This window comes from Bidens hawaiensis, unplaced genomic scaffold (assembly GCF_021521415.1).
Source record: "Bidens hawaiensis isolate Kalapana, Puna unplaced genomic scaffold, B.hawaiensis_p1.1 tig00015931_1, whole genome shotgun sequence".
NCBI lineage: Eukaryota > Viridiplantae > Streptophyta > Magnoliopsida > Asterales > Asteraceae > Bidens > Bidens hawaiensis.
Genome location: NW_027492434.1, coordinates 32269 through 53953, shown reverse-complemented (window position 1 = coordinate 53953; position 21685 = coordinate 32269). Strand labels below are relative to the sequence as shown.

The window sequence follows — 21685 nt, the reverse complement described above, 5'->3', positions numbered from 1 at the left end:
CACTATTGAAAAGATTGATGAACCTGGACCATTTGCTATTGTGCCTTTAAAGTTAAATGAAGATGTTGGGCAATCTAGTGGGGCTGGGCTAGATGCTAGGCAATCTAGTGGGGCTGGACATGATGTTTGGCAATCTAGTGGGGCTGACAATGAGGACATAGATGTTGATCATTTTAGTGGGTTTGGAAATGACAATGAGGATATATATATTGGCCATTCTAGTGGGTTTGGGAATTATCAAGAGGATGTAGACATTAGTGAGCAAAGTAGGCTTGGGAATGAGAAAGAGGATATACAGGAGAATAGGGTTGACAATGAGGATGATGATGATGATGATACGTATATTGTGGATGAGGAGAATAATATGACAGACCCTGAAGTGGACATGAGTGATTATAGAATGAATGTTGATACAGATGTTGAAGATGGGGATGATTTAGAACCACTAGATTTTTGTGAGGATGTAATAGACAATGACAAGTTTCTTAGTGGGTCAGAATCAAATGAGAATGAGACCAGCAATAGGAAAAACATTCTTCACAGTATAAGAAGATCCAATGAAAACATGTCAAACTTTTATCTTGGCCATGTATTTGGAAGGAAAAAAGAGGCTAAGAAGTTGATTAGACAACATGCAGTTAAAAGAAGAAGGTTAATTAAAATTAAACAAGATGATCACATAAGAGTAGGGGCGGTTTGCACTGGTTCTAAGCCAGACTTTGAGGTTGATGACTGTGGGGTGCATGTTGCTAGCCAATAGAAATCTAAATACAAAAAAGAGAAAGGCAAAGGGGCTGAAAAGAAAAAAGGAAAAAGTAAAGGGGCTAGTGGGAACAAAAAGAGAAAGGGGAAGGGGCTAGTGGGAACAAGAGCCGAACTAAATGATGGTGGTAAGGGCAAAAGGACAAATTCACATGCTTATCAATGTCCATGGGTCTTGTTTCTCTCCAAAGTAAAAGATTCTCAAAGTTGGGTTGTTAGGACATTAAATACCAACCACACATGCATTCAATCAAGGAATATATATGCTTGCACATCTACTTTTCTATCTGAATAGATGTTAGAACAGATTGAAGAAAACCCTAACATCCCTGTTAAAGCAGTTCAAGATCAATTTAGAAGGAAGTATGGTGTTAGTGTGCATAAGATGAAAGCATACAGGGCCAAGATGAAAGCAAAGAAGAAAGTTGAAGGGGACTACAAGCAACAATATTCTTTGCTTAGGGATTATGTTGCTGAGTTGGTTGATAAAAATCCAGATAGCACTGTTAAGATTGAGGTTGAAGTACCATCAGTTCATGAAGCTACAACCACACAATTCAAAAGGATATATGTTTGTTTGGCTGCTTTACAACAGGGGTGTAAAGCATTAGACAGGAATTTGATTGGTCTAGATGGTGCATTTATGAAAGGCATCTTTCCAGGTCAGAGGATTACTGCAGTGGATCTTGATAGCAACAACGGAGTCTACCCTGTCTGCTATGCAATTGTGGAGTCAGAAAGTTTTAGATCATGGACTTGGTTCTTAGAGCTTATGGCAGAAGATCTGGAAATAGGAAGCAATTCAAGGTTTACTTTCATGAGTGACAGGCAAAAAATAAGGAATTAAAGGTTCACTTGCTATTTGTCATTATGTTATTTGTTAACCTTTGTTTATGTTGAACAGGGGCTTCTTCAAGCCATTCAAACTTTGTTTCCTTGTGCTGAGCACAGATACTGTCTTAGGCACATCTATGAGAATATGAAGCTTGCAGGATATAGAGGTGTGCTGTACAAAAACATGTTATACAAATGTGCTACCTCAACAACCAAACCTGAGTTTCTTACTGCAATGAATGAGTTAAAGGAGTTCAACAAAGAAGCACACTTGTGGTTGTCAAAAATTGCACCTCAATCCTGGTCCAGGTCACACTACTCTGGTTAGTATTTAAAGACTTTAGCAATAGTTTGTATGCTTGTGATACTTATTAGACTGTCTACTTAACAGGATTGGCAATTTCTGATGTAATGATTAACAAAATGTGTGAGGTATACAATGGCAAGATTGTGGAAGCCAGGGATAGACCAATCATATCTGCACCTGAGCATGTAAGAGAGTATTTAATGAGGAGGATTGTGACTGTGCTTGGGATTATTGATAAATGTGAAGGCCTTCTTACACCTAGGGTCACACAACTGTTTGAAGTAATCCAGAAACAAGCAAATCATTACAGTGTGTAGTGGAATGGAGGGGATCTATATGAGGTGAGTGGAAAACCTACTGATCCACGTGTTGTTAATTTGGCAATGAGGACTTGTAGTTGCAGGGGCTGGGAAATTACAGGTATGTTGATTATATTTGGTTTGAATTAATTGTATCAAGTTGCCTAGTTTATATGAAGACTTGTTTTTGGTACAGATATGCCCTGCAGACATGCTGTGGCTGCACTTTGGTTCATGGCTGCTAATGGAGGAAGGGTGAGGGCATTAGAAAGTTGGGTTCACCCGGTGCACAAATGGATAGGTGGAAGTTGGTTTACTCCTTTAAAGTAAATCCAATAAATGGGATGACTTTGTGGACAAAATGTGAACCTCCTACAACCATTGTAACACCCAAGCACCACACCATGGCAGGCAGACCTAAGAAGGCAAGAAAGAGGTCAGTTGTGGAAAATGATGATATACCAGCAATTGGCAAATTGACAAGGAAGAACACCTTTGGAGCATGTAGCAGGTGTGGGAGCACTGGCCATAATATGAGGACTTGCACAAGCCCACTAAAAAAGAAGGGAAAAAAGGCAGCTTAATGGGATCCTGCTTCATTAGATCTTCATTTGGTTATGTTGCTTTAGTAATGTCTTTTGGTTATATACTTTGAACCCTCTAATGATTTTGTATATTTTAAAGTTTGTGGGAGCACGACTTTATTAGGTATTGTAACTGGTTTTGGTTATGTATTGTGAACAACTTATGTTATGTGAATTAAGAAGTTTATGTTGATTTGGTTATGTTTGAGGTTGTGTTAAACACTTTGACTTGAATAAGTTTGACTTGATTAAGTTTGACATGAATAATTTTGACTTTTGAGTTTGTGTATTGCAATTGTGCACCAGAGTATGACAAATGGTTGTGGTACAAACTTGTGCATTGTAGCACTTTCATTAATCTACAAACTGTACATCATGTTGCTTGGAGATACAAAAGAGATACAAAAGATACGCACTTTGCACCTAAGACTAACCTGCACCAACCCCAAAAGACGATAACATCCAAAAGACAACTTAAACCAACCCCACATCCAAAAGACTACCTATCAACAGCCAAACCCACAACTTAAACCCTATCCAACTAACAATCAGCAACTTTTTAAGCTTCATTGCGTCGGATTCACTTGCTTTCAGTTTCCGGACAAGCCTTTCATTCCCAACTTCAAGGTTGTCCTTCACCCTAAGCAAGCCCGAAATGATGTCAGCACATATTTGACACTTACGATCCTACCAACCAACGAAACCACATCTTGAATTCTGGATTTTCACATAAAAACAAGATTTTAGACAAAGAATGTAAAAAAACCCTAATTATCGTCAATTACCTGGTCTGGACACGAATAGAAACGTCGACCAGGATTCCTGTCGGTCCACGACGTGAGGATGATCGCCGTTTTCCCACAATTGCAGAGAACCATGGTCGTAATGTCTCTGGACTTTCGAACCCTAGGTATTGTTGAAGGTGAGTAAATGATAGGTCAAGGGTCGTTATATATCGGGGGAAATTTAGAGGATAGCTGAAAAGACCAAAGTGCCCTCACGTGAGTAGCAGCTGACATGACTTAATGACATAATCTAACCGGGTTAGGCGAAAAGGACAAAGGCTGTCGGATTTTGAAACGTAAAGGACAAAAAGGATCAATTTTGAAGATGAGAGACAAAGAGTGAAATTTGGGTGAAAGATAAAGGACAATTTCTATAATTCTGTCTTAAAATATTTAGAGACATGAATAAATAATGGGTTGTGAATGATTTTTGAAAGGGAAATATATAAAAATCTTATACTATATATAAGGGTAAAATGGTCATTCAGTAAGTTTTTTTAATGAAATGGACAAATATGTAATATATATGTTTTAGTAAGGGGAAATATGTAATTAATTTGTTTAGCTTGGGGAAATATGTAATTAATAATCTTAAGAAGGGGAAATATGTAAATGCCCCAAAGTTAAAATACAAAGGGAGACAAAAATGAAAAGTGTGAGAATGATTTGAGATCACACAAAAAAACCCTTAAAAATAAATTCAAAAAATTAATAAAAAAAATAATAACTCAAAATATAAATAAAAAACAAAAAAAAATTTTAAACACTAAAATGTTTCCCTCCTTATTGCCATTCAAAAAAAAAAAGAAAAGGAAAACGCTGAAAAGACACAATGCTGAGATCAAATACACAATTACGAAAATGAACAAAAGTCACAATTATAATTAAAAAAAAGACACAATAGATCGCAAAATATAACACAATGTCGAACAAAATATAACACAGTGTTAAGTAATATAACACAATATCAAGAAAAAAGGACACAATATCGAGGGAAAAAGACATAATCAATGATAAAAATAAACACAAAATACAATGATAAACAAAAAGACACAATGATGTTTTTCACTTAACATTGTTTTTTTTAGAACGAGAACGACGGTGAAAATATTAAATTTTCGTTTTTTTATTAACGTTGTTTTTACTTTTTTTGTTTTTTTATTAAATTTTGAGTTACGGCTTTTTTATTATTTTTAAGGGGTTTTTTTTGTGTGCCTACAAATCCTTCTCACCCTTCTTATTTTTATCACCATTTGTAGAATAACTTGACCCTTAGGGCGCGTTCGTTTCACAGAATGGAATGGAATTGAAATCGGAATTTGCATAGGATTTGGAATTTGAAGAAATTGGATTTTGAACATTCCAATAGGAATTGGAATTTGAAGGAATTGAAATCCAATTTCATTCTTGATGTGTTTGTTTGACAAAGGAATTGGAATCGGAGTTTTTTATTTTATTTTTTTTAAACGGGGATAACGACGGAAATATTTTAGTTTTTTTTAGATTTTTGTTTTTTATTTATATTTTGCGTTATGATTTTTTTTTATTATTTCTTTTTGAATTTTTTTAGTGGTTTTCTATTAAAATCAAAAACCCCTCGAAAAATATTCAAAAAAAAAAATAATAAAAAATTCATAACTCAAAATATAATTCGAAAACAAAAAAAAGTAAAAAACTTAAATCTTTTAATTGTTGCTCTCATTAAAAAAAAAACTCGAGAAAAGATTCCAACGAATTCACTTGAAATCCTCCACATTTTGGAAGGATTTAGAATCCCTTTATTTAAAGGAATTTGAAGGAATTGAATTCCAATTCCAATTTTTTGACAACTGAACACACAAAAATGGAATTCGTTAGATTCCAATTCTAACGAAATGAACACGCCGTGTCATAGGATTTTAATTCCAATTCCTTTGAATTCCCACGAATTCTGTGAAACGAAAGCGCTCTTAATGTAATACATATTATCCGGAAATCCATCTATAACTTAAATTTATTTATAAAATAAAAATTAATGTTGTAAACGTATAATGTTGAGTAACTAAGCTTCAATTTAATAGAGCTAGACCAGAGGGCCTTTATTAAAATGTTTGGACAAAATTTTGTCTTAAACAATGAATTAAATGGTTAGAGAGAAAATCTAATGGGTCACAAAACTAAAAAAAAGGTCGTTCAATAAAATAAAAAATAAAAAAAAGAAAAAACCTTAAAAGAGCAAGAGATTTAACGCGGATCGCTTTGAGTTTTTTATTGGTAAAGAGTAACCTTATTTTGCATAAAAAAACACAAGTGTGTACATACATACAACAACACGCACACATATATAATTATCTATAAAATAGTGTTTATTAATTACTGTTTAATATAACCATGTACGTGTTTAGGTTTGTAATCATGACTAAACATAAATTATAAAACAAGACTCGAGTTTGTTTATTAAGCAAACTTTATGTTCTGTTTAAGCTTAGCGCAAACTTTATTATGGTCAACCCAAGTCAAGATTTTAACGAGTCAAACTTAGTCTTATTCACAAGTAAATTTTATCAAGTATTCAACTTTAACTGATAAAACCAATTAACCATATAACTCATAACATATTATATCATAACATCATAATCATAATCATAATCATAATCATAATCATAATCATAATCATAATCATAATCATAATGATGATACTCATTAATGAATCAACACCCACTAAGCCAGTAATCTCCACAATTCTAACCTCTTAAATCCAAATTATTAACTATATAATATCATAACATATATCTTTGAAGATGTATTATAACATTACAACCATATTGAAATTTGGCATTTATTGATGTTTTTTTTTTCTATATAAATTACAACCCAACACATACCAAAATTTCAAAAGCGTTGCCCTTGGTTGAAAAGTTTGTCCTTTTTCAAAACCCACAAAAATCTAAAATTAGTTATACATCTTCTAGTCTTCAACTCTCCAACAAGTCTTCAAACTTCAACCCCTTTCTAACCCTTAACCCTACACTACACCACGCACCCCCCATCTCCTATGACTCCTCCACCACTCTGCACTTAACCACATTGCTCTACCAACCCAACTCATGGACCCTCACAGCTTCAGCGCACGTGCCGAAGCCCAACGATGGCTCGGCATCGCCGAGAAACTCCTCATCGGCAACGACCTCGTCGGCTCCAAAACATTCGCCATCCGCGCCCGTGAATCCGACCCCAGACTCGAAGCCGCCGACCAGATCCTAGCCATCACCGACACCCTCCTCGCCGCCGATAAACGCGTCGTCGGACACAACGGCACCCAACAACCCGACTTCTACGCCATCCTCCAACTCGTCCGCTTCGCCCAAGACTCCGACCACATCGCCGCCCAGTACCGCCGCCTCGCCGTCGCCTTAAACCCACACCAAAACCGGTTCCCGTACTCCGATCAGGCGTTCCAGCTAGTCAACGACGCCTACTCCGTGCTGTCAAACCCTATTCGGAAATCAATGTACGATGCGGACATTGATTTCGTACAACCCCAGATTAATAACCTAGGGTTTAATATTGAGCCTCAACAGCAACATCATGAACACCATCAGCAGCAGCAGCAGCATAATTTCTTCTCGATGACTCGAGAACCCGAGTTTCAACCTAGGGTTGTTCCCCCAGGTCAGGGTCAGCAACTGCATCAGCATAATTTTTTGTCTCAAAATTCGGTTGGGTTGGTGCCGGTTGCACAACTGTTTCAGCAACAAACGCAACCATTTCAAGTTACGGTTACACCCCTGCAACATAATGTGTCACATATGCAACACCAGCAGGCGCAGTCTCCGCCCGCGCCTCCCGCTCCACCGCAACCCCCATTTTCATGGCCACAACAGCTACAACAACAATTTCAACAACAGCAGCATCACGAGTCGCCACAACAAGCGGCAGAAGCTGAAATTGAACCTGAAACGGAAGCAGAAGCGGAAGCGGAAGCTGGGATAGCTGATGAGGGTGCTAAGGATAACAATGATTCTACATTTTGGACTACATGCCCTTACTGTTTTTACTTGTATGAATACCCGAGTGAATATGTGGAATGCGTGCTTCGTTGTGATACCTGCAAGAGAGCGTTTCAAGCCGTGAGTGTACCATCTCCACCGGCAATAGCTGAAGATAAGGATTCGTATTATTGTTGTTGGGGGTTCTTTCCGTTAGCGGTTTCAGTATCAGATATGCAGAAGAACAATGTAGGTGGTAAGAAGACTTCAAATTGGGCGCCGTTTTCGCCAATGTGCGATGTGTCAATTCATGTACCGGACAATGTAAAGAGCGGTCATTTAAGTGATGAGCCGGATCTGGACAATGTAAACGATGACCATTTAAACGATGAGCCGGCCCCAAAGAAGAATGCGTTTGTAGACACGAATTTGGGGCCGCCGATCTACATAGACGACGAAGTTGATGATATCTTTGAAGGGATCTCTGAGCCGAGTGAGGATTCTGATCTTGAGTGGAACGATAGCAAGAAGAAGAAGGCGAAGAAGATGAAGAAAGATAAGTTAAAGGATGTTAGGAACGGGAATAGCAGGAAATCTGTTGGTGTAACTACTAGAAGGCAATCGGGCCGGGCTCCAAAGGAAATGGGGAGACTGGATTTGAATGTTGAGTTTGATAATAATGAAGGTGAAGAGGTTACTGCAAGAAGGGGTGGGGGGACCCGAGGGGGCGGGCAGGGGGACGGGGATAATGCTGAAGGGATCGGGTTCTTTGAAGGGCTTGATGAGTTTTTTAGCAGCTTGCCAATTCTCTCGGTTGTGAATGATGATAAGGTTAAAGCTGGTTAGGGTTGGCTAAACTGTGAAGTGAGGTGAGGAAGACTGTTTTTTCTTGTTGTAGTTGTGGTGTTTAGTGGCGGCGGTGTTGATATTATTAGGGAATAATGATCTGGTAGTTTGTTTAGCAAGTGATTCGTGCCTTAGCCAGACGAATGCGTTGCCGTTTTGGTCTATTTTCTTAGATTACTATGATCAAATATTGTACTGTGGTTGTGATGATAAATTTCACCTGAGTTTTAAGTTATGGCTATATATCAGCCTGCATCTTTGTTTTTAGTTGATGTATTTCAAATTTTGGGTTCAATGTTTTGCCTACTCAAATCGTTGTTTTGGAATCTTGATGGTAAGGCTTTGAATTGACATCAAATCTGCATACAAAACCAAATATGCGAGTATTGAGGATCGTATTTAGAATTGGAGAGCCTGTTAAGGTGTTTGATGAAATGTTTGAAAGGTTTAGAAGTGAAATGAATGTAGTAATTAGGGGGTGTGCAAGGCTTGGTTTAGGTCGGTTTTAGGCTTTAACCGAACCAAAAACTAAAATCACAGTTGAGGGAATTTGAAAACCGATCATTTGGTTAATCTGTTATTGGTGCTGGTTCGGTTCATTTAAGCTTGGACTAAAAAAAGTAACTCCCTTTTTAAGCTTATTAACCAAATGAAGTACTGAAGTTTTATGAAAAGAGAAAAGCTCATCGTAGTGTTTTACGGTTTATTCGAGACAACCGTCAATCTCCCAATAACACAAGAGAAGAAGAGAAAAGAGACCCAAAATAATAATTCTTTCTTATTCTTTTTCTTGAACGAGGTTACAATATATAAGAAAACAAAGACATAAAATAGAAAAAGATAAACAATAAAGAAACATAATTTAACTATAATAAGGAAACTAAATAAAATATAAACTTAAAAGATAATAATAAACTTATTAATATAATAGGATATTAATATAATAGGATCATATCATAGTGAGATCACACTAAGAAATTTTGGGGTTATCCTTATAAAGCCAAGTCTTTTAGTAAACTTATTTTCAACCTTCGATGTAGAGGTGTACAAATTGGGTTGTGGGCTCAAACAAGTACGAGTTGTAAACCGAATCGGTTTGCTCAACAACGGTTTGAGGAGAAATTGGTTCAAGACATAAACTTGTTTTGATGGAAACATATGCGAATTCTATGCAAATCGGTTTTGGTCGGTTCAAACCGGTTCGGGTATACAAACTGGCGGTTTGGTTTGTTCAAAAGTCAAAAGCAGTTACAAACTAGTGGTTTGGGTCGGGTTGGAGCCAGCCCAGTTTTAGAAGTGGCATTGGGTCGGGTTACGAATAACTTTGGAAATCTAAACCGGTTATTTGAGATACAAAGTTGTCAGCGATTAAGCAGGGGCGGACCTAGTGTGAATGATGCGCGATCATGTGGTACCACAATATTTCTTATTTTATATGTTATGTATATTACTGTTTTTCGATCGACCAGCAACTCCTAGATTTTTGAATAATGTCCTTTATGAAAATATTTACTAGCCGTATACCCAATTCTTTTCCTTTTTTATTTTATAGATTTTTAACCCACTAAAAGTACACGTAAGCCCTTTATTTTATTTTATAAAATAAAAAAGCCCAAAACACTTTTTACCAACCAAAATATGATTCAAAACTCCTTTCACAAACTTAAAGGCCCATTTTATCAACCAATTACCGATCACAGCCTCACAGCTAGAGATGTTCAAAACGGTTTGGGACTAGGAACCGGAACCGGTTCCTAACCGGTTCCTATATTCAAAACCCCCTTTGAAACCGGTTCCAGGCTCGAACCGGTTAGGGAACCGAACCGGATCTCCCACCCTCGGACCCCTAACCTATGGAACCGGTTCTTACCGGTTCCTAAACCGGTTCCTGTACCGTAACCGGTCAAAAAACGGCTATTTTTGACCCCAACGGTCAAAAAACGACCAAAAAAAACGGTTAGGAACCGGTTCCGGTTCCAGAACCGGTTCCGGTTCGGTTCCGGTTCCTACCCGCCCACACTCAGAAATGCAAGAACCGGTCACGGATCATCGGGTTGAATCAGATAGGGTCCGGTTCCTACAAAAAACGGGTAGGAACCGGTTCGGTTCCACCGGTTCGGTTCCAGGAACCGGTTTTTTTGATCATCACTACTCACAGCCCCGTGTGGTGAGAATAAAGCTTTGATATGAGAACTGAGAATTTAATATGCCATTTAGGGTTATGGACTCTAAATGAACTGAATGAATAGAACAAACACGAACGAATAGAACAAACACGGACGAGAATATATTCATGTTCTTTAATTTATCTTTAAACGAACAAAGACACAGACACTTAATATGATAAATATGTGTTCAGATTCGTTCATTTAAATAAATGGCACACGTTCGTGCTTGTTTATGTTCGTTTATTTAAAATCTAAATAAACAGTTAATGAACAAAAATGAACATAAATGAACAAAGTTAAAGGAACATAAAATGAACATACGTAAACGAATACAAACTTAAATGAACATGCACTTAAATGAATACAAACGAACAAATATAAAACATATTAGGGTTACACAATTTATAAATTACAATTAATATTTAGTGACTTTCTATTAATATGTAAACGGGCATGAATGAACATAAATGAGCATAAATAAATGAACATAAATGAACTTACTGCTGAACGGTTTACAAACAGCTCAATGAACGTTCGGTTCTTTTATAGGCATAAATTGTCATAGTCTGAATACATGGGCCAAAATGTGAGAATCCAACAAAAATGGGATGAAAAAGAAACTAGTAGGGTGATTGAATAAAGACTTTTGGTTAAGCTAAAAACGAGCAAGTACTTGAGTGAGTAGAGGTGCACAGACCGGTTAAATTTCTAAACAGGGTAGGAACCGAATCGGTTACTAGTCAAAGCAGTCACAACATATTCTTGGAAAAATAGTTCGGTTTGGAACTGGTTTAAAGCATGGAAATTTGGGAACCGATGAACCGTTCTAGTTAGGTTAAAAAATGACCACTATATAAACCAGTATGCGATCGGTTTTAATTTAAAATATGCATTTAATGTTTTTGATGGTTTCGTAGCGGTTATATAGTTGTTTTTGACTGTTTAAAACCGGGCTATTTTTCCCCTCCCTCAATTTAGTATAAACTAGTAGGTAAAATCTTACAATAAAACAACAAAACATTTGTACTATATATACCCAGAATGTCTTGGTTTGAGGGGGTGGGGGGGAGGGGATAAAAATGTTGAAAAAGACTGCAACTGAGTAGACGTAAAGATGCACCAAATATATAATCGCCCCTTTCTCACATAACGTTCACAAAAGCAAAAGCAAATAGCTTAATTTTTCACATCAATAAGATGAAATGAAAGTCAACAAAAATGCAAGAGCACTGGGCATATAGCAAGATTCAACACAACCAATACTTTTCTCTGTACCCAATAACCCATGCCCAACGGTCAAATATGGTCTATATATATGAAATATATTCTTTTTGAACAGGTAAACGTAGAGTCTCAGATATTGGCTGCAATAGAGGTTGCAAGCGGAAACCCCCACAGTTGCCGTCCTTCGATGCAATGCCAAGGAACGATGTTGACTTTAATCATCATAGCCTCTTGATAAACAAATATGAAATACCACTTCATGATGGTTTAGAAGCCGACATAGTTTCCCAAAGTCAAGTGGTTGAGATAGCGCCTGAAAAAAAACAGAACAACTTTAATTGAATGTTTGTTTAAAAGAACCTCCTGTTCATACAACATGAATAATTTGATCTTGAAGTTGAAAATTAAGCTTTTGCTTTTACTTCAAACTGTGATTTGTCATTTTACACATCTTTTCCAATTAATGCAACAGGAGTCGCTAATGCATAAATTAAAGTAACATCTACTATTCGAATTAAATGCCAGTTTCAGAAAGTTGTATGATTGCAGATATTGCAGATATGATGAGCCGTAACAATGCTAAGGTGACCACGCCCATGTTGAGCTCAACACGGCCTGTGGTGTGTCACCCGACACGATCTTTTGATTTTATTCTCGTATAATGGTCGTGGTTTTGGGAGATTGGTTAAGTGTGTCCAAATCTTATCCCTAAACACAATTAAATTTTATTCATGCAAATCCTAGAGTTACATTATTTCCTAAAAACACACATAAAAATAAAAACACACAAAAAGTAAAGACAATTAAAAACCGTTTTAAGCCCATTTAGTACTAAATACTAGGTCCTAAAGTTTTTAAGAAAACTTTTTTTTATGTAACTAAATCAAAAGCTAAAAACTAAACCTAAACATCCTTTTGTCGGAGTTGATAGTTTGACTCACGGTTATGCCAGTTTAGTTAATGGGACGGAGGTGAAGTACCTCTATCGTGGTTCCTAGGGGTTCTTCTAAGTAAAGTTTAAGCTGGTGACCGTTTACGTTAAAGGTATAGCCATATTTTTTAACAAGTTCAACAGTTCCATACTCAAAAACTCCCTTAACCGTGAGAAGTCCGGACCATCTAGACTTCAATTTTCTAGGAAATAAACGAATGCAAGAATTGTGAAGGAGTACCCGGGTCGTCTGCTTTAAATTGTTTTTCCCTTTTAGACGTGCATCGTGAAGTCTTTTTGTCCTTTCCTTGTAGATCCTTGAATTGTCATAAGCTTGCATTCTCAGTTCGTCTAGCTTGTGTAACTACATGAATATGTTTTTCCCTGCGGATTGCAAATCATGGTAGGCGGTTTTAAGTGCCAAGTATGCTTTGTGTTCGAGCTTGACTGGAAGATGACATGCCTTTTCGTACACTAATTTAAATGGCGTTGTGCTTTTAGGAGTTTTGTATGCAGTACGGAAAGCCCAAAGAGCGTCGTCTAGTTTCTCCGTCCAGTCTCTTCGATTATGACTAACCGTTTTCTCTAGGATTCGTGCCATACTGATGCTAGACTGTCGCTATCTAGTAAAAAAAAATAAAATCAAGTTCCTAATCACCTAAGCAAGATAGGGTAAGTAGGGTGTTGAATCACGAGGAGTATGCAGTCAGTGTACATGCAACTAATTTCTAGAATTATGAAGGGAATGTCAAAAGTGTTGATCACACTAACAAAGGAATTGGTTTAAACAATTAATAAAGACAAATCACACCCGAAAGTTCAAGTAAGCAAATTAAAGTAATCTCATATTAACATAACAGATTAATTATCAATGATGAATTACAGATTGTCTAACTAGGCAAACCTTAGGCGTCAACAATCACTAACACACGACACTGGTTATCAAACAGTCCCTGCCAGTGTGACCTAGCTAAGGGCAATTGTGTGCTTCATCATTTCAACTAGTCAAAACAACCCTATAAACAATTATCATAACAACCGACAAACTAATAGTTTTTCTAATCGAATAAACCTAAACCGACTGAATGCACAACAATATTATGAATCAATACTCATGGATTAATCAAAGACAATTACAATTAGTTGTTCTTAAATACATGAGAAAACTGAAAAGTTACAAACTCTACATCCCCGGGTATGATTTGAGACGATTAGCCAAGCATTGATATCGAAAGATCTTCAATTATGCTAACGTAGGCCATCTAGATGATCTCTAGGTGTACTGGGACGATGGAAATGGTCTCTTATGCCTTTAAAACTGCTCTAGAACGTGATAAAGCCTGATAGGGTCGTTAAGACATTATATAACTCAACACCCTAACTTTCACGATTCTGCCACTTATCACGATACGCGATGGAGTCTTCATAGGCGATGGACCAAAAAGTCATTTGCTTTTAAATTTCATTTCACCGTGATACACGATGGACTGTCTTCCATACCCGTCGCGTATTGCGACAAGTCTCTTCTCCAACAAATCATGTTTCGTGTCTCGTAACACGTGCTGGTTATCCTGGGCATTCATTTCGTGATTGTACAAGTCCAAAATAGCCGCTTTAATCACATGTGACATGAAATATAACAAACGCGTATGAAGTATCGAAGTTCATGTAAAAACCAAATAAAACTAACAAATAAATGAACTAAACTCTATACAAAATGGCCGACTATCACATCCCCACACTTATCTTTTTCTTGCCCTCAAGCAAAACTCTGAGAATATGATTTTCGACAGGTATATTTTCATTCTTGTGAACCACCACAGGTTCAACCACATCTTTAATAGAATATCATTAGATTGAGAAAAAACTAGATTGCTTTGAACATGAGATTTTGGAGTTGACCTTTTCTCAACAATTTTTATTGGTTCCACTAGTTTAGCCTTCTCCTTGTTGATAACGTTAACCTCACTCACAGTCATAGATGGATCTACTGTCAGTGGATAGTTAATGTCCAGTTCTTTTAGATCTACCGTGTCTGGTCGTATGGTGTAATCATTATGAAAAGGAGGAGGGATTTCAACAAACCCTAAACCAGCTTTCCCACCTTTCTGGTGACTACTATTCACTTCAATAATTTCATTTAGCAGAAAGGATGAATTTCTAAATTTTCTCAATTTATTCTTCAATTCCATCACCTCATTTTCAAGCTCAGTGATTTTAGTTCTCAATTTCAAGATTTCTTGAAACTGGCCAACGATGATTATTAATTTACATGACAAATCGGCTTTCAAGTCATGATTGCTAAGCGACAATGCCTCAATCTTATCTTTTGACTTTTGATCAAGATCAATCATCTGTCGGTAGTTATCACGAATGATAGTGAAGTCCTGAACAAGTTGATCATTGTGGTGTTTAAGTGATTCAAATTTAGACTTGTATTCATCACAATGAGAATTCTCAAAATTTTGAATTTCATCAACGACAGAAGAATTTAAATTCTCAGCACAATACTGACAGACAAAAGAATCAGATGGTTTAGAAGATACCTCAGGTGACGTTGGCACGGAATCATAAGATTCATAAAGATTATCAGGAAGAATCACCTGGGTAGGCATGGTAATCTCCATCGCATTTGGATCTTTATCAACATTCATTGATGAGGTAGTCTTGGATATCTCATCTGCAAGCATAGACCAACCATCATCAACATGAGATTTCTTTAAATTCATTAAGCACCCTTCGTCCAATTCAAAATCAAAAGATTCCACTGATTAAGTAAGAAACTCATCAGTCACCGCTGATGTCTGAGAAAATTCAGATGATGATATTGAAACAATCTTTCCAAGAACAACTCCTGAATATTGACCATAAAAAATGTCAAACAATCTTTCTTTAATCTCTTCATTTGATATCTTGGTTCAAAAGAGTGCGCTCAAGGCGAGGTGAGGCGAGAAGCGACCCAAGGCGAGCACCTCAACGATTTTTCCTACCCAAGGCGAAGCCAGTTCAAATAGCAAATGATTTTTGCGCTTTTGTGCAAGGCGAAAAGCGAGGAGGCGAATGCTTTATGTACAAAAGGCGGCCTGTTAGCCCCTTTTTAACTTAACCTTTATAATTAGCCATTTCTAGACTTTTCACATTTGGCAATAAACTTTTGAAAGTTGAAACACTTTTGAGTAGTGTTCTTTTGGAAACACTTCCAAGTAATTTGGTACTCGATAGCTTGTTTTTACACTACTTTGATATTTTGGGCGAGTAATGTGGTACTCGAAAATTGTTCTACACTACTTTTGTAATTTTGAGATGTATATATGTTGATGTTTTAGACGTTTAATATATATTATAATGTGGTTTGTATATAATACGTGGCTTATGAATAATTAAATATTATTTAAGATACAATTGCCTCGTGTTTAAAAAGAGTTCGATTTTGCGCTTTTCGCCTTTCGCCTCGGCTGATGTAACGATTCCGACGAAACCCGGTATACCCTAACCGGTAGACAATAGTTACGTCATATTTGATGTCGGGTACATGAATTACCATAGTAATTATACGAGAATACATGGTTCACTGTATTGATTGTACGTGAATATATAATTCATCGCATTGAATATGCGATCAATCGATCGATAGTTATTGAAACCCGAACGAATCGAGGGTTCAATTATAGACGAGATATATGATATTTAGTGATGTTTACGAAGTATTAAAGCTTCGGGATAAGTGAATTAAAGCACAGAAAAAGAATTTCGATTTAATGATACGTCGGTACATTAAACGAAACCTTTAATACCAAACCGAGCAAGAGATGATCGATCAAGCCGAAAAAGATGCGCGATAATTAATGATATGATGTTTTAAGTTAATAAATGTCATGGTTTAAGTTTTTAAAGTTTTTAAATCGGTTTTATATAAATTTCATTTTAAGCCGAAAAACGACCGTTTTAGCCTCGTTTTAAGCCGAATTAAACATTTAACCGAAAAACGAAATGAACCAGATTATCCAAAACATTATCCAGATTGCCGAAATCCGAATGTGTGGCTAAGAATGAAGAGGTGGGTCCCACCCCACCCCTCCATGAAGACCGATCGGACCTCCCTTCTTCCCCATTATCTTTGTTATTTTTTTTAAAACAACACAATCAACAATCCATTCATTCTCTCAATAATTTCATCCAAAAACCGAGAGTTCTAGCAAGAAAAACAAGGTAATGATCGAGTTATTCACGTGTTCATCTTCGTTTCTTGAGTTTGTTTGCAAGAAAATGAGGTTTCAAAGATGAAAACCGATTCTTGCATGATCAAGTGATGTATACGGGTTATACAAGGGATCTTGGTCCAAGAAAGGAGTTAAACGAATCAAAAACGAATTTTTACGGTTTAAATCTTTGTTTTTGAATCATAACCGAAACTATAGTGTAAGAGGCTTGATCGTGAGTGTAACTTGCTTGGTATTGTGGTATGTTGTTTGTAGGCTCTGTGTTTAGTGGTAGAAAAGGCGGAAAGACGAGTTTGTAGCTTGTAGTGGCGGAAAACGAAAGGTATATTCGGTTTATGTTCGGTGTATGTGTTTTGGGACAGATTGTTGATGGTTTAGAGTTAGGTCATGAAATTTTACAGGGATGTTCTACACATGAAAATAAGAGTTCTGTGAACTTTTGGTAAGTTTTGGACAAAGGATGAATATTTGGTGAATTTAATGCTCGGTTTTGGCCAAAAATGGTGAAAAATAGTTAAATATCATGAAAAATTCTGGAAAATTTCAGATAAGCTTTTTATGTCATGTATAAGTCACACACAAAATTTGAGGTCAGTTGGAGAAGTCTAAGTAGGCTTTTTGGTTAAACGAGTTCTAGGGTTTTCTAGCTCGGTTTTAGTGAAAATGGCATGTAAAAGAAGATTTTGGTTCTGAAAAAATTACAGGGGACTATGTGGATGGCAGGGGACATCCAGGAGAAGTTTGGGATTTTTCTAAGATCGTTTGGTATTTACGACATATTTAGTGTTTAAATGGTGTTTAAAAATAGATAAATAAATTTTAAATATAAAAATTTATTCTGAAAATATTTTTATTAAATTCCCCACTGTCAAAAAGTCTTTTGTGCAAAATTTCAAGATCCGAGATTAAACGGATAATTATTTGTGCAAAAACAAACTTTTAAAGCTTAAAACGAGTGAACCGGTAAAGCTCGCTTAAGCGAGCTGACTGGTGTATAAAAACCCTAATAATGAACTATTTTCATGTAATTTAATTAAACAAGTAAAAATGAATCATCCGAAAATAATTCGGATGATTTGAGTAATTTTACCCGATAAAACAGTTTCCGGTGCACTAAAGACGGAAACGGGTCCCGCAGCCAATCGGGGCGTCTAAACCGAGCTCTAATTTCACCACTTTAATTAAATGATCAGTCAACGACTATTTTCGGGTCGTGTGTGACCAAACTCATTTTTGAAACGTAGAAACGAATAACCGTGCTAGGCACGCAAAACGAGAAAAACAACTAATAGTAATTATGACCATGGAACTCTAAACGATATCACAATCTGAGTCCGGAGAAGTGTTTCTGGGTTAACCTTGCCCCCAGAACGGGTACAGTGCTGGGTTAACAGTGTCCCCAGATGTACCGGTTAACACGGTTAAAGTTATATTAATAATGAGTGTATAGTAACGATCGTAGGGATCATATTACAGATTGGACGTGTTAACTGATAATGATTGTTGTTACCTGCTTGCATGTGCTAAGGTGAGTTTCACGAGCCCCCTTTTTCTGAATTGTTTTTAAATAGTTTCTCGGGTCGGAAGCATGTTATTACTGAAATGTTTAAATACATACTGAACGCATGGACTTGCGTGGATTTATATATATTTTATTGTACGGGAATCGTACGGAAATGTACTAAGATGGTAATTGTCTGAGTTGCTAACATTCTAAGGCCCCGGAACACGAGTGATTAACTGAAAGCCGGTAGAGTGTGGATAGTACTATTGGTCTGACAAACCTAACTGGTCCGGCATGGATTTGCTGATGTTTCTCAGCCAGTTGCACATGTCTATTTTGGGTGTTATATATATTTTGCTATGTAATGTTAGACATAGCGGTTTGGGGCAAGTCCGTGGGCGGGGGATATGCCACGGGTCCGTGGGCGGGGGATATGCCACGGGGGTTGTGTGTGATAGTCAGAGGTTTCACTTGTGGGCTCAGCATAATTACATCGATAATAATATTATTTTATGATAATGATTTATCATGGTTTACTCGAATTGTGAAACTCACCAACTATTCGTAGTTGACCAGTTTTCTCACATGCTTTTCAGGTATAATTAAGATGGAGTGATTGCTTACGTGCTAAGTGCTTGATGTGTGTAAGATTTGCGTGCAGGATGTTAGGATACATTATAACAAATAGAATTGTGTATTGTATGATGCGTGTATCACCTAGACGGTAATGAAATACAAGATAATGTAATTTGAAGTATATTAATGTATTCAGTTTTCTTTATAAACAATGTGGTTGATATCAGAGGTGTCTGTTGCATCCCGTTTACGTTTCCGCTGCGGTTGCGGGGTGTTACAGCTGAGGACATCTTCGCTTTTGTTCGCCTCACGCTTTTTCAATCCAAGTTTGATACGCGAACTTTGTTTTCATCTAATACCTTCACCAGATCCAAAAATCTCTCAATCATCATCATTAGACTTTCATCAGGCAAGTGCTTGAATGTATCAAGCGCAGGCTTAAGACGTTGATAAACGCTAGCATATTGTCTATCAAGAGAAATCCATATCTCATATGAATTTAGGCATGTTCTGAATTCTCCTATGTATTCTTTGAATTCATATAATACATTAAATGATATTGCTGATCTAAGTATAGAAAATGCTTTCTTGTCACAATCATACTCGGCTTTTTCACAAGAGTTCCAGTAAATTTTTGGCCTATACTGCTGACAATACTTTTCTTTTATCGATATCAACAAATCTTTATCAATCAAACCGATAATTCTTCAAAACGAACTTTCCACACCATGAGATCAGCAATTTTTGTAAGCTTCGGAACTTCAATCTCATTTGAAGATAAACTAATTTCCATGATCGATTTTGTAACAGCTGAATGATAATAAGTCGTCATCTTGAAATTTAACGAATATCCGAACCGAGCATCGAAACGAGAATAGAAAATTTTTCTAAATCCAAACTTTGAAATGACGTCTTTGACCGAATCAAACTTTATACCATTGAAAATTTTGATCACAAGACATTCGTTAAGCTTTAAAAAATTCCGAACTCGAAAATTAGCACGTTAACAGCAAATCGTAGTCGTTAACAGTGAATTCAGCAAACTTTAGCGCGTTTCAGCTCGGGTAATAGCAGTTCAGCACGTTAAACAGCTCGTTTAAGCAATTTCAGCGTGAAAACAACACGCTTCAATAGTTTAGCAAATTTCAGCACGAAAACAACGTGTTTCAGCACGTTTCAGAAATTTTCAACTTGTTTCAGCATGTTTTAACGCAAAAACAGCAACTTTCCGCTCATTTAATCAGCAAAAACATCACATTTCAACAACTTTTTCGTTTGTTTTCAGCACATTTCAGCACTAAAACAATAAACTCAGCTGCAACAACACTGTTTGAGTTTGTTTCAGGACGTTTCAGTACATGAAATAGTACAATCAGCATGTTTATTCGGTGAATTCAGCAGTGAATTGTCGAACCCGGTCTGAACCTGTAACATCTTTCCGTGAAAAATAAATAACAGAACGTTTTTATTATTAACTGCGTGTCGATAATTTAATTGTGTGTTAGCGTTTGGATTGATTAGGATTGGGCTTGAGAATGGGTTATAGGTCTTAGGGCCCATGGACCCCTTATATAAACCCCAACCCCTCCCCATCCTTCCATTTCATTTCTTTCACAACACACACTCAAGAACACACACACACACATACACACACACACACACTTTCTCTCTCTAGCACCCGGATCTAAATCCGAGCAAAAGGAAGAGTGAATCTCGTGTTCAGCATCATCAAACAACAAGAAACACCACTAGATCTTCAGGTTGGTCTAGATCCGAACCGAAAGGTGAGTTTTGGTTAGAAAGACTAAGTTTTGAGCTCGGTTTTGACATGCAAACTGATAGAACTTTAGATCGGACTGTAAGATGTAAGAAAAACATAAACTTGGTGAGTTATAACCTCACGCGTATACAAAGTTGGTACAACCCAAAACCCATAAAAAAGGGTAAATCGGGTCCTAAGGAAGAGTCACGGAGTAAAATGGCTTTAAAATGGTAAAAAAATGTAGAAAAGGAGGTTCTATTCGCATACAACGACTTCGCGTCGCACAAACCATGCGAATCCATGGCTTCGCATCGCTCAGTCATGCGAAGCGAACTTCCTTGAGAAGCGAACTTCCTTGCTAAGCGAACTTCAATGCGAAGCGAACTTCCATGCGAAGCAAATGTTCATGAGAAGCGAATGGTCATGCGAAGCGAATGGCCATGCGAAGCGAATTCTCATGCGAATATTTCCATGCGAATTCTCTCGTGCGAAGCGAATTCTCATGCGAATATTTCTATGCGAATTCTCTCATGCGAATTCTTTCAAAATTGCTGTAAAACGTAACCCGATTCATTTTTCTGTAGCATTTTTGATAAAGGACTATTAAGAAAAATAAAAATTTTCCAATCTAACCTGATAGCTCGACCGCAGCCAGGGGCTCTGCCCCTTGGAACCTGCAAGGGGCTGCCGCCCCTTGACCCCGCTACCAGGGGGCGCTGCCTCCGGACCCCCGTTAGTTGAGGGTTTCATTAACTTAGATGTAAGAAGTAGTAGTAATGGATAACTGATACTCGTAACTTGTTACACAGTTAGCCGAGCTCAGTTAAGGAAGGGAATTACCATTAACTCAGAGAGAAACCGACGACAGGTGAGTTCTAGCCCCATTTCTCTTTGAAATGTTTTCGGGTCTGGGTG

The 21685-nt window shown here is 37.1% G+C and overlaps 2 protein-coding genes across 2 annotated transcripts; both read left to right on the top strand.

Annotated features, from left to right (window-relative positions):
- The first annotated feature begins 1057 nt into the window (after positions 1–1057).
- LOC143550162 (uncharacterized) lies at positions 1058–2461 on the top strand. Its single transcript, XM_077040867.1, has 4 exons — positions 1058–1537; positions 1667–1919; positions 1988–2184; positions 2399–2461. The coding sequence occupies exons 1-4, from the start codon at positions 1058–1060 to the stop codon at positions 2459–2461; spliced, it is 993 nt and encodes a 330-aa protein (XP_076896982.1).
- A 4196-nt stretch (positions 2462–6657) lies between these two features.
- LOC143550161 (uncharacterized) lies at positions 6658–8385 on the top strand. The gene has a single exon (XM_077040866.1). It carries the CDS (start codon positions 6658–6660, stop codon positions 8383–8385), a length of 1728 nt encoding a protein of 575 aa, XP_076896981.1.
- Positions 8386–21685: the final 13300 nt, after the last annotated feature.